Source organism: Lepidochelys kempii, chromosome 6 (genome assembly GCF_965140285.1).
Source record: "Lepidochelys kempii isolate rLepKem1 chromosome 6, rLepKem1.hap1, whole genome shotgun sequence".
NCBI lineage: Eukaryota > Metazoa > Chordata > Testudines > Cheloniidae > Lepidochelys > Lepidochelys kempii.
In genome coordinates this window covers 48,791,563-48,803,927 of record NC_136385.1, presented here as the reverse complement: position 1 = coordinate 48,803,927, position 12,365 = coordinate 48,791,563, and the positions used below count along the sequence as shown (strand labels likewise).

At 40.3% G+C, this 12,365-nt stretch overlaps 1 protein-coding gene across 5 annotated transcripts in view; it reads left to right on the top strand.

Moving 5' to 3' along the window:
• The window catches only part of NAV2 (neuron navigator 2), a 678,242-nt gene that overhangs the window by 647,174 nt on the left and 18,703 nt on the right, over nucleotides 1-12,365 (top strand). For all 5 annotated transcript variants that reach the window (XM_073347852.2, XM_073347851.2, XM_073347849.2 and 2 more), the window contains 7 exons: nucleotides 2,009-2,092; nucleotides 2,926-3,037; nucleotides 3,740-3,885; nucleotides 6,391-6,563; nucleotides 9,954-10,107; nucleotides 11,484-11,643; nucleotides 12,134-12,234. In XM_073347852.2, the coding sequence (XP_073203953.1) occupies nucleotides 2,009-2,092; nucleotides 2,926-3,037; nucleotides 3,740-3,885; nucleotides 6,391-6,563; nucleotides 9,954-10,107; nucleotides 11,484-11,643; nucleotides 12,134-12,234 (930 nt within the window). The remainder of the gene's footprint in view (nucleotides 1-2,008; nucleotides 2,093-2,925; nucleotides 3,038-3,739; nucleotides 3,886-6,390; nucleotides 6,564-9,953; nucleotides 10,108-11,483; nucleotides 11,644-12,133; nucleotides 12,235-12,365) is intronic.

The following is a 12,365-nucleotide window of genomic DNA, read 5'->3' as shown; positions in this document are numbered from 1 at the left end:
CTCCATCCTAGAAGTCTATTTCCTTCCCTACTCAGATGAAGTCCATCCCGAGAGAACTGTCCTCTATCCATGAATGCCTCCCAATGGCCATACATCCCAAAGCCCTCCTTATAGCACCACTGCCTAAGCCATCTATTGATAGTCATAATCTTGTCACACCTTTGTTGCCCTTCTCTAGGAACAGGCAGAATCCCACTAAAGATCACCTGAGCCTCAATTTCCTTAAGCGTCCTCCCCAGCCTAGCATAGTCTCCCTTAATACTTTCCAGCGAGAATCTAGCCGTATCATTTGTTCCCACATGAAGGATAATTAGGGGATTCTTTCCCGCTCCCTTTAGAATCCTTTTCAACCTCAGGTCTACATCCCGTATCTTAGCACCTGGAAGACAGCACACCCTCCTATTTTCTGGATCAGCTCTGGTTACAGGCCTATCTATTCTTCTCAGTAAAGAGTCCCCAATCACATAGACCTGCCTTTTCCTAGTGATGGTGCTATTCTCCAGTCTATCCCCTGTTCCCTCTGGCTGCAAGTTCTTTCCATTCCCATTCTCCCTTGTAATCCTTTTTAACCCATCCTGTATCCTCCTGGGGCTCATATTTGGTGTAATCTCCATTAACTCTTCCCCTTTTCCTATAGGACTAACCGCTCTTCTCTTCTTCCTTGCCCTATCACCTTCAGTGACTACCTGCTGAGCCCCTTCTTCATTTTCCAACTCTGCAAACCTATTCTGAAGCTCTATTTCTCCTTCACTAGCCCGTCTTTTCCTCTGCCTAGTTCTTTTAGTCACATGCTTCCACTGACCACTTTCCTCACCCAGTCTCCCCTCAGAATTCCCCAGCCCTGATTCCACCTGCAGGTCTGAGCTTTTCCCTTCAGATACCTCATGTCTTTGCTCCATAATCTGCTCAAACCCCTTCCTAAACTCTACCAGACTTTCCACCTGCATCTCCAAACCTCTGATCTTTTCCTCCATCAGCTCTATCAGACGGCATTTCATGCAGAGAAAACTCTTACCAGGTGCCCCCTCCAGGATCATGTACATACCACAGCTTCCACATCCAGTCATCTTCATTGTGTCATCTGCTACATGGGTCACTCCCACTGCCACCTCTGAATCTGGCATAGCCTTCCCACCTAAATCCTGTTAATCTGGGAAACACAAACCACACCAAAACACCACCACCCACAGCAAAACCAAACCCCACACAAGCACCACAAGACAAACTCCCACTCAAACTCCCCTGTTTACAGCTCTGTTTGCTAGCTCCTGTGCCGCTGCCTGACTGGCTGCTACCTTTATAGGACCCCCAGTCAGTGAAGCCCCGCCCCCTAATCAGGGCTCAGCTTCTCTCCCAGCACAAAGCCCCTCCAAGCCTCTACACATACAGATACTACCAATACAAAGCCAAACAAACACAAATACCTTCTCCTCCAACAGAACTCCCACTCAAACTCCCCTGTTTACAGCTCTGTTTGCTAGCTCCTGTGCCGCTGCAGCTGTCTGTTCAGGGAGAACTGTAAAGAATGTCTTTCCTGTAAGCAATATGTCTTTAGGAAACCTAAGTACTGCCATGCCAGATCAGTCTAATAATCCTTCTAGTTTAGTATCCTGTCTCCAGCAATGACCAGTATCAACTGCTCCAGAGGAAGAAACACTGCAGTTGGCAATTGTGGGATAATCTGCACCCCAGGAAGGGTTCCTGCTAACCTCCGGTAATCAGAGGTTGGTTTATGTCTCAAAGCTTGAGGATTTTCAAAATTTTTACCTTCTGGCATTGCTGACTCTCCCACACATAAGGCACTCCTAGAAGTTTTGGTTGTAAACAGATTTGGCAAGAGGTGTTCTTATTTTACCAAGCCTACTCTAACCTCTGTATTTCTCTTTGTGGTATCTAGTTAACAAACACTGGAAGACGCCATACAACGTTTTTTAAATACTTAGATAAGCACACTCTTTTATTTGGTGGAGAGAACAGTATTCATTCTACAATGTCATTTAATTTTCAGGCTCACCTTGTGGCAGCATTTGAGCAGAGCCTTGGAAACATGACCATTCGACTACAGAGTCTGACTATGACAGCAGAACAAAAGGCAAGTTTGAGAAACATTTGTTCTGTATGCGTACATGTAGATGCACACATCCCAGTGGGAAGGAGAACCAAGTGATTTTTAAAAATTAATTCACAGTAGTGGTGTTTTTATGAAACCTGTCTTACAAACTCGGTAAGTTGCCCTGTTCCATTCATTCACTTGGAAGCATCTGGAGCTGGCCACTGTCCAAAGACAGGATACTGGGCTAGATGGACCATTGATCTGACCCAGTATGTCCATTCTTATGGTCTTGTGAAAGAGGATAATCCTTTCATTTGTATTTTAAAATAGAAATGTGCATGTGATTGGTGGGCTAACAGCACAAGAATGGGAACCTGGATCTTTCCTAAGTTCTATTTCAGCTCTGACACTGTGAGTCCCTTTGTAGCCTTGGGCAAATCACAACCTTTCTGCTTGCTTACCTCACAGAGGTGTTTTGAGGACTGATTAGATAATGACTGTAAGTTGCTTGGAACAAAAGAGAGGCTAATTATTGCTTTTTATTACAGTTTGTCTTCTTCCCAACACATACATGCATACATCCAGTAAAAACACTATTAAAAATTACTGCACTATGTACAATCACCAATGTTTAGTGCTACTTTAATGCACAATAATTTCTCCACATTGTGGAATGACAATATCTGAACCCCTAAAAAGTAGTGCTTTCAAGGTCCAGTCAATCGTGCAGTATACACCAACCCTCAGCACATTTCTCATGCACCCCAGACCATTCACCAAGTACCTAAACCCAGATTGAAAGAAGGCTGCCTGGGAACAGTTACATAGAGTCTAAATGTATGGACATCTCATTGGTTTCTTTTTCATTTCAGGATTCCGAACTGAATGAGTTAAGGAGAACCATTGAACTCCTGAAAAAGCAGAACGCTGCTGCCCAAGCTGCCATTAATGGAGTAATTAACACACCTGAACTCACTTGCAAAGGTAAAGAGGCAAACTCTACTTTTAACAGCAGTGTAGCACTCCTGAGACATTTGTCCTCTTGGTAATATCTGATGCAATTTACCTTGCCCAGAGACTGGCTTTGTATATATCATCAACTGTATTTGCTTCTGCTTTGATGTAACATGGAGATGTATACATTTATATCTCAGTAGAGCCCTATGATTTTTGTTGGTACCTTCTATTTAAATAAACTGTTATCAGACCCTCCTGTGCTGTCTAATAAACCGTTTAATAAAACTTTGCTATCTGTAGTTGCTATATTGCTCAAATTCACTGTAAGCATTTCAGAATTCTCACAGCAGCACAATAAAGGAATAGAATCCTCCTTCTGAGAGTTGTGGGTACTGTGAAATCTCTAAGTAATTGCCTGATTCTTTAAAAAAAAAAAATTAATTTCCAGTGCAAAGCAAGGGCCTGATCCTGCAAAGTCTCCTTCACATTACTTGTCTCACTGACTTAAATTGAGACTATTTGCATGAGGAAAGGTTTGCAGGCTCATATGTGAAATATTAATTGTGCCATGAGAAACAAGGAATATTGCTGTGAACTATGCAATGTCATCATTTTGTGCAAGTGATTCTAAATGCACTTAATTCCTAAAGCATTTTTGCCGGGATGAGTGACCAGTGGAGATATTGAAATGTCTCCAGTAAATTTGACTATATCGCTGTTAACATTCAGGTACTGGGACTGCCCAACCTGCTGACCTGCGAATCAGAAGGCAACACTCTTCAGATAGTGTCTCTAGTATTAACAGTGCTACTAGTCACTCCAGTGTGGGAAGCAACGTAGAGAGTGATTCAAAGAAGAAGAAGAGGAAAAACTGGGTGAGTGTGCTTCAGGAGACTGTGTGAAACGGATATAAAATTGTCCTAATAACATCCCGGTTGAAATTCTCCCTTGTGCATCAGGTCAACACAAGGACTATGGACCACTTAAATTACACCTAAGCCCTATTTTGAAGACCTAAGTGAATCTTAAGTGATGCCTATGTTTGTGCTGGCCCTCTACATGGAAAAGAATTTTACGTTCACTAGCCAAAAGGCCAGTCATAAAACCTGTAGTTGCAATAGCTCTCAAAGACTAATCCTGGCTAAGAGACATACATTGCCTAGTCTATTAGTGTAAAACATTAGAGAAAAATCCAAGTAAATGAAACAAATTCACAATGAAGGAAGATTAAGCCTCTTAGCTCATATTGCTTTCCTCTTCTGAGTCCATTCATTCCATTTTAACTTGGGCTGTGTTCTGAATGAAATTTTTAAATCAAATAAATCCATTTTTAAAATTCTCTTGTGATAGAAGTTTCTTCCAAAAGGTTTCAAAATAATCATCTTTCACTTTCCACTTCTCTTTATTTGCTCATCATGCGTTCTATACAAGGTACCATGCACTGGAGGAAAGGTACACAGTATTAAACTCCTTTTTTAATTAGACCATTGCTGCTGTAGTAACTTTAGCTTTATTTTAGTTTGGACTAAAATACTTAGTTCTTGTAATATAGTCAGTAAAGCAGTCCACACCCTCCTTCCCACTCAATGTAAATGTTCCTGGACCTAGCACACTGAAATTATAAATATGTTGCTACAAAATGTTATAGTTTGCTCTTGTGAACATTTATTCTGAAATTATCGGTGATCCTGTTACGGTTATGTATGAAACTCCCTTTGTGCCATGAGACTGCAACATTTTACTTGAACAGACTCTCATTTTAATGTATCTTTTCTATCCCAATGGTTTCACTTCTATATTTTAATCATAACACTTTCTCTCCCCTCCCCGCATTGTCCAAAACCTTGGATTCAATGAAAGCAGTAGCTTCTCCAAATCCTCACAGTGCTGTCTTGTGTGTTACTTGTTGGGGTACTCTGCTGGCAAGATGGACTTTATTTTCTCTCCTCCTTGTAAACAGTTAATGAGTCTTTTTCATATCAGCTAGATTAATCCTATATGATCAGTAATTCCTCAGTCATGATCAATACCTCATCATATCTTTTCAGTCCTATTTTATTAGTTGTTTTATGTTTCCATGGTCTAGAAGATTTCATCCTAGCACCAAGCTATATATCTCATTTGTCATTCCACTATTCTTAGTGTGGATTAGGGGACATTTATTTATTGTGAAAAAGATGAATATATAGGGTCTTAGTGCAGTTCGGGTAAACAGAGGAAATAGCATCTTGATTTCATCAAACGACCACATTATAGCAGAATGAAGAATGGATATAAAATTAACTCTTTATTTATAAACTGGATATAAGTTGCACCCAGTGAATGTAGAATGCTTATTTCACAAATATTTGTGAGATCTTTTCTAAACTCAGAATGTCTAATTACATAGTGAAACATTACCTTCAGGCTAAAATAAAAGTACTTCAGAGACATGTTGCCACTGAAAACTTAGTGCAATTTAAAAAAATCTTATTCACCTATAAAACATGTGAGTTACACTTTTGTAATGAACTGAGATCACAGGGACCCACCAGTTTAGTCATCATCATGCTTGATTTTTCAGTCATTTTGTAAGTGGGAGTCCCATTCAAAAGACTTACAAGTTGCAGATAGGTAGAGAAGGCTGAATATTTTAACCTGATGAAATATTTATCCCTTGAAGGAAGACACGATGTACCAGTGCCTCAGCAACTCAGTTAAGAGATTACTAGCCATGGAGAAAATAAGATTCAGGCAGTATTGAGATTCAGATCTGTGTGCCATCCCTCATGTAATGTGAAATGACCATGTGTTTGAAGGTCCCATTTTTAGATAATATAGTTCCATGTACTCTGATTCCTGTTTAAAATTATTTCTGGTGTGTTTGTTGTTTATTGGTCATGTTTGTCTGAGAAATCCAAAGCTTTCCCTGTCACTGTTTTTCTCTGTTAAAACTTGTCTTTTTTCCTTTCCCCTTCCCTTTTGCTTGCGCTTCCTCTGGCAGGTCAATGAGGTAAGGAAGACCTACTTTAAACTATAAAATACAAAGCTAATCCATCCATTTACATGACTAACCCCATCAGCATCAATAACCTTGTCTGAGCCATGTTGCTTTATAACTGCAAGTTGTAATAACATTGTTACAAAGTTTCTTGTGCTAAATGGAATTCAGTATTCGTTGTGAGGGAGACACCCTAAAAACAGGAGGCATCAACATCCAGCCCTTTCAAGAGCTTATTCTAGATTCCCTTATTAATCTTATAAAATGGCTAAGATTAATGTGAAGTATTTGTTGCCATTTTGTTGGAAAGATTTGCATGCTATAGTTTGTACTTTGTGACCTAATTTTACTTAGCTGAATTCTTTATGATGTCTCTATGGTTATGGTTTTGTTGTTTCAGTTACGCAGCTCCTTCAAGCAAGCATTTGGTAAAAAGAAATCCCCCAAGTCAGCATCTTCTCATTCAGATATTGAGGAGATGACTGATTCTTCTTTACCTTCGTCACCAAAGCTACCACACAACGGCTCAACTGTTTCTACCCCGTTGCTCAGAGCTTCTCATTCCAATTCTCTGTAAGTGGCATTTTTATTTTTTAAAATCTTTTAAAATGAGTGGTTTGGAAATGTAACCGCAGGAAATGTACTGTAAGGAGCAGTCCTGCATTGACAGAGAAATAGGACTGGATTAGCTAATGGAATGAGGAGTGCCATATATTATTTAGTGATATTACCCCAAGATGAGATCGGAGCCCCATTTTGACATACATACACACAAAACACAGTTCTGGTTGAAATTCCGAACTCAGTGTTTTCCCACTGACTTCAGTGAAGCCAAGATTTCACTTAATGTCTGCCCTGAAGATTTCACAGTCTAAGTAAATAAGATAAACCAAAGGTGGAAGAAAGGAAGTAGTAGTATTATTATCCCTGTTTTACAGCAGGAATACAGAGAGATTAGATGACTTGCCAGGGGAGTCACAGGAAGTCTGTGGCAGAGCTGGGAACATATATCTTGAGTCCCAATCCTGCATCTTAACCATAATACTCTGTGAAGCCAAAAGACATCAACTCTCTTCTAAAGAGTAATTCAATATTTTCACCATGTAAGGGAAGTAGTTGCAACCAAAGTGATCTTGGACTGCAGAACTAATTGAAACTTCTCCTTGTGCTATCAGCTGTTCCAGCACAGGTTGGCATCTGGGGTTTCATATTTTCTTTTAAGTAAAGACAACACATGTTACTATAAACGTCAGAGAAGTGTTTAATTTCAAAGTGGTTGAACTAGTTCAAGTAACGATAAGAATTGTTTCAAACATTTATGCCAAAAGCCCAATTCTCCACTCTGTCATTTGACTCCCTACGTGACCTTGGGCAAACCACATAATCTCTCTCTGCTTCAGTTTGACAATTTGTAAAATGAGGTTAATGGTACCTCCCTGAGAGAGGTGTTTTGAGGATAAATTAATGTTTATAAAGTGCTGAGAGAACCTTATAAAGCTGTTTTATAATTATAGTACATCAGTAACTTCTTCACTTTGATTTGGATCAGTAGAAATAGAGATGCCACCTAGCTGAAATCAGGAAGCATTGAAAATATTGTAAGAGATCCTGTCTCATATTGATTTCAGATCAAATACATTTGAATAGTATCCAAACTTCAAGTTTCCCATCATTTGTTTCTATGTAAGGAGGTATGATTCAAGAGAACAATGGCAATAAGATGCAGCTAGCATGAAATAATCCCCCCACCACATGTAAAGGTCACAGTTCTACTTCTTAATTGCAATATCATCACTTTCAAGCAACCTCAGCCCATAATACTATGGAATAGTCAAAGCTTAAAGCCAGCTTTTAATGTTGAAATTGATTATATGTGTCATCAATTAAAATACTCTGTGAATATGGCTAGTCTTGACAAGTAGCTGGAGAGCCAATGGGCTGGAGATGAATTGAGGAAAGGTCAAATACTTCATCTGTGGGGAGGGCTTCAAGCAGGGCACCAGTATGAGTGAGGTGTACATGTTTTGGTTTATTTGTTTTCTGATGGGAGGGAAAACTTTGCTCATTTACTTAGGGATTTAGGCAGAGACATTTTAAACTGAAACCTCCCTGAAAGCATACAGCTCTGGTGCTGATCTTCCTATGTACAAACTCCTGCACCTGAACATCAGCTTCAATCTGCTTAATCGCTTCACACTGAGTACAAGGCTCAGGCAGAGAAAGAGAGGGGCCAGCAGAATGAAGAGGCAGCAGGGCAATCTTCCAGAAAATGTATGTGCTGAAAGGCTGTTCACCCAGAGTTTTGGGGGAGAACAACAAAAATGCCATTAAAATAAACTTTTAAGCATGAGTGGTTTAAAGCAAGAAGGAATTTATCATGTCTGAATAGGTAGGGTTCCAAAGCCCTCCAGAATCATTCAGGGAAGCCCAGCTGTGCACACCTGTTGAGCTTTAAATCTTTCTGTAAACTCATCAATCTCCAAGTGACTGCTGCTACTCTCTGTACTTCCTTAATTTATTTGGATTTTTTGCATTTAAAAGATTTCCCGCATGATGACTACTTTGAAAGAAATACTAATGTTGTCCAAGGATAGGTAATGGCCAGAATTTAGTTTCATGTACAAATTTTATTACCCTCAAAGCATAATTCCTGTGCTCGTAAAGCTAGTTTCTGATGTTTCAGAGTCATAGGTTCATAGTCATAGATTCCAAGGCCAGAAGGGACCATTAGATCATCTAGTCTGACCTCCTGTGTAACACAGGCCATACAACTTCCCCAAAATAATTTCTAGCACATCTCTTTTAAAAAATAAATTTAATCTTGATTTTAAAATAGTCAGTGATGCAGAATCCACCACGACACCTGGTAAATTGTTCCAATGGTTGATTACTTTCACTGCTAAAAATTTATGCCATATTTCCAGTCTGAATTTGTCTAGCTTCCACTTCCGGCCATTGGGTTGTTTATACCTTTCTCTGCTAGACTGAAGGGTCCATTATTAAATATTTGTTTCCTGTATAGGTATTTATAAACTGTAATCAAGTCATCCCCCTTAACCTCTTTCTTAAGCTAAATAGGTTGAGCTTTTTGAGTCTCACTCTAAGGCATGTTTTCTAATCCTTGAATGATTCTTGTGAACCCTCTCCAGTTTATCAACATAAAGGTCAACAGATACTGGGCTGGATGGGCCCATGGACCTGATTAGGGGAAGCTGGGGGAGGGAATTTAACCCCCCTGGTACCTCCAGTGGAGAATGACTCAGGGCAACAGGTTCACTCCAAAAGAGGAGAGGCCAGCATTTAAAATACATGGGGAATGCCTCCAAACCTGAGAGGATTTTTTCAGATCAGTACTTGGTAATTACATGAGAAATGTTAAAATCTGAAACTTGATATTAGTGTTCAACGATTAAAAAGAAAAGGGTACGAATATGAGATCCATTGTCATAAATTAGAGGAAAGTGGGAAAAGTTTGAGGGATTTTATAGCCATAGTTGATACATATAAAGCGGTAAAATTTGAGTGTATTTTATATCCGTATATGATAATTAGAGAGAAAATTAGCAAAATTTGCAAGGATTTTATATCAATCAGTATTCAAGAATTGGAGAAAAGGGCAACATCTGAGGAGATTTAATGTTAATATCAGATAATTAGATAAGAAAAATCTCAAGGGATAATAAAACAGACATAGATAACTAGAGAGAAAATGGGGTGAAATTTTGCAAGAATTTTATATCAGTATTTTAGAATTGAGGAGAAAGTGGGGCAAAAACTTCTACATAGAACTTTATCTATGTCATCATTGGTGCTGTAAGCAGCAATGGATTTTTGTCCATCAAGCTCATCTTGCTGAATCAGGGAAAATTGTTTTTGCTTTATTAATTAAATACTCTGAAACAGCATTTGAAAGTCATGCTCCCAAGCTCTCTGGTTAAGTGACTGTTTTACAACCTTTCCCAGTATTTCTGAATGTACTGACAGCGAAGCTGAAACAGTCATGCAGTTACGGAACGAGCTGAGAGACAAAGAGATGAAACTGACTGATATTCGTCTGGAGGCCCTTAGCTCTGCCCACCAGCTAGACCAGCTTCGGGAGGCTATGAACAGGATGCAGGTAGGAATGGAACAAAACCCCCAAAAATTAAAATTTGCTTTTATCTGTTAAGGACTAACAGTCCACCACACTACATAATTTCAGAGGATGTATAAAATCAAGGTCCAGTGATGCCTCATGGCGATTGAAGGTCCCAGGGCTCTTCTCACCAATGTAGACATGGCAACCCAGGCCTCTGGCATTACACTTTCAATTTTACAGCTACTTATCTAAAGAAATCACTTCATCCACCACCAGTGGTCACTTAGACAGTTGCCATGCTCTACCCAGGGGTTACTGCATGTCAGTGGGGGTGGTGAAGTGACTTGTAGTGTGCCTTGGGAAACTCTTATCAGAATGTTAAGGATTTTCATTGGACAAACTTTTAAAAGCTCTACACTTAACAGCATTTCTCTTTCTGCCTGTATGTAACACAATAATGTTTGAATGCTGCATCCAATCAATTCAAACATTTCAGAGAATATTCTAGACATCAGTGGCCAGAATGCTGTTGATTTGGGGGAACACTGAAACTTCAAAAAAAGGAGATGAGGGACAGTATTTCTGAGTTGAGTGTAAGGCCTCTGCAAGCTTAGCCAACTAGGATGGTAGGGCTAGAGAGAAATGGAGGGGACAAGGGAAAATGGGAACATGTACACAGACCCTGACATGGTGAGGAGGATGTGGGACCGCTGGAATTGGAGGGAGGAGTAGGGGGAGGACCCCTAGAATGTGGGGGAGGGCACACAGCCCCTGGTGTAGGGGGAAATGGGAAATGGAACACACAGAATCCCTGGTGTGGGGGAGATTGCAGGATCCTGGTATGGTAGAGGGGTGAATGCAGACAGAGCCTCTAGCATGGGGGGAATATAGGGGTGTACACAAAGCCCCCAGCATGCGGGAGAATTGCAATAGAGTGAAAGGGGGTACGAGAACCTCTGGCAGGAAGGGGATATTGAAGAACCTTGGTACAGGTGGATGGGGGAATTGGGACATACACTGAGCCTCTGCCTTGAAGAGAGAATGGGGAACCGAGGAATGAAAGGAGGGGAAACGGGGAGGCACACATAATCCTTGGCAGGGAGAGAGATTTCAGGGAATCCCAGAAATATAGGTGGATGGGAGAATTGTACACCAGGAGCTTGTGGGCTAGAAGGGAGGAACCCAAGGAGCCCCTGGTGTTCGCATGCACTTGGCCTACAGTCACTACAAAGTGTGTGCCCCTTAGATTTCTTAATATGCAGGGTTTTCAAAGGGATTTGAAAAGTGCATCTTATTAAACACCTGGCATTTATTCTTTAGATATTTTAGGTAGTTTCTTGAAATGTATACTTGCAGCCACTCATAAATGAATTGAGGTAGTATGTGCCTCTTGTCTACTCACTTTTCTTTTCAAGAGCGAGATTGAGAAGTTAAAAGCAGAAAATGACCGGTTGAAGTCTGAAAACCACGGCAGCTGTAGCAGGGCTCAGTCTCAAGTTTCCATTTCATCCTCGCCAAGACAGTCCATGGGTCTGTCTCAGCACAGCCTGAGCCTCACAGAGTCTACCAGCCTCGGTGAGCATCCAGTGAAAGGCAATGGGCAAGTTTTATCCTGTAGTTGGAACATTCATTTTGGTTAGCCATGAGAAACAAAAGAGTAAGGATTATTAATGGTTATGGTGTGGATATGTGTCAGCCACTGGGATAAACCCTTCTATTAGAATGTCGTCATCGTTCTGCTGCACCCTAAAATCTAGCTTTCCAATTATGACCTCAGCTACACAGAATCATGTTCAGAGCCATTTAATTGTGTACATTTGCCAACATGATATTTTGTAGGAAGGAAAATATGGGGTAACTGACAGTGGTAATTTTCTGTGACTTTTCCTTTTTGAGAATCATCTGCAGATTTGGCAGGGATGTCAGTAACAATATTCTCATGTTATGCCTCTATGCATGTGAGGACTAAGCTGTGTCCTGTCCCAGTGTAACAAAAATATTGGTGTAAGGCTCTTCATTGTTATCATTGTAAAACTAAGAGACTGTTGATATTTGCCATTCATAGACATGCTGTTAGATGATCCCGGTGATGGCTGTGCCCGGAAGGAAGGAGGCAGGCATGTTAAAATAGTTGTTAACTTTCAGGATGAAATTAAATGGAAGGAGGTGAGTTTCATTCTATATTAGGCCTGTACACCCTGTCCTCAGTTATGAAATGTGACGGGGTTGGGGCTTGATCCTGAACTCATGTCTTTACTCCTTGGAATCTGTTTTGCATTTTTTTTGGCAAACATTTT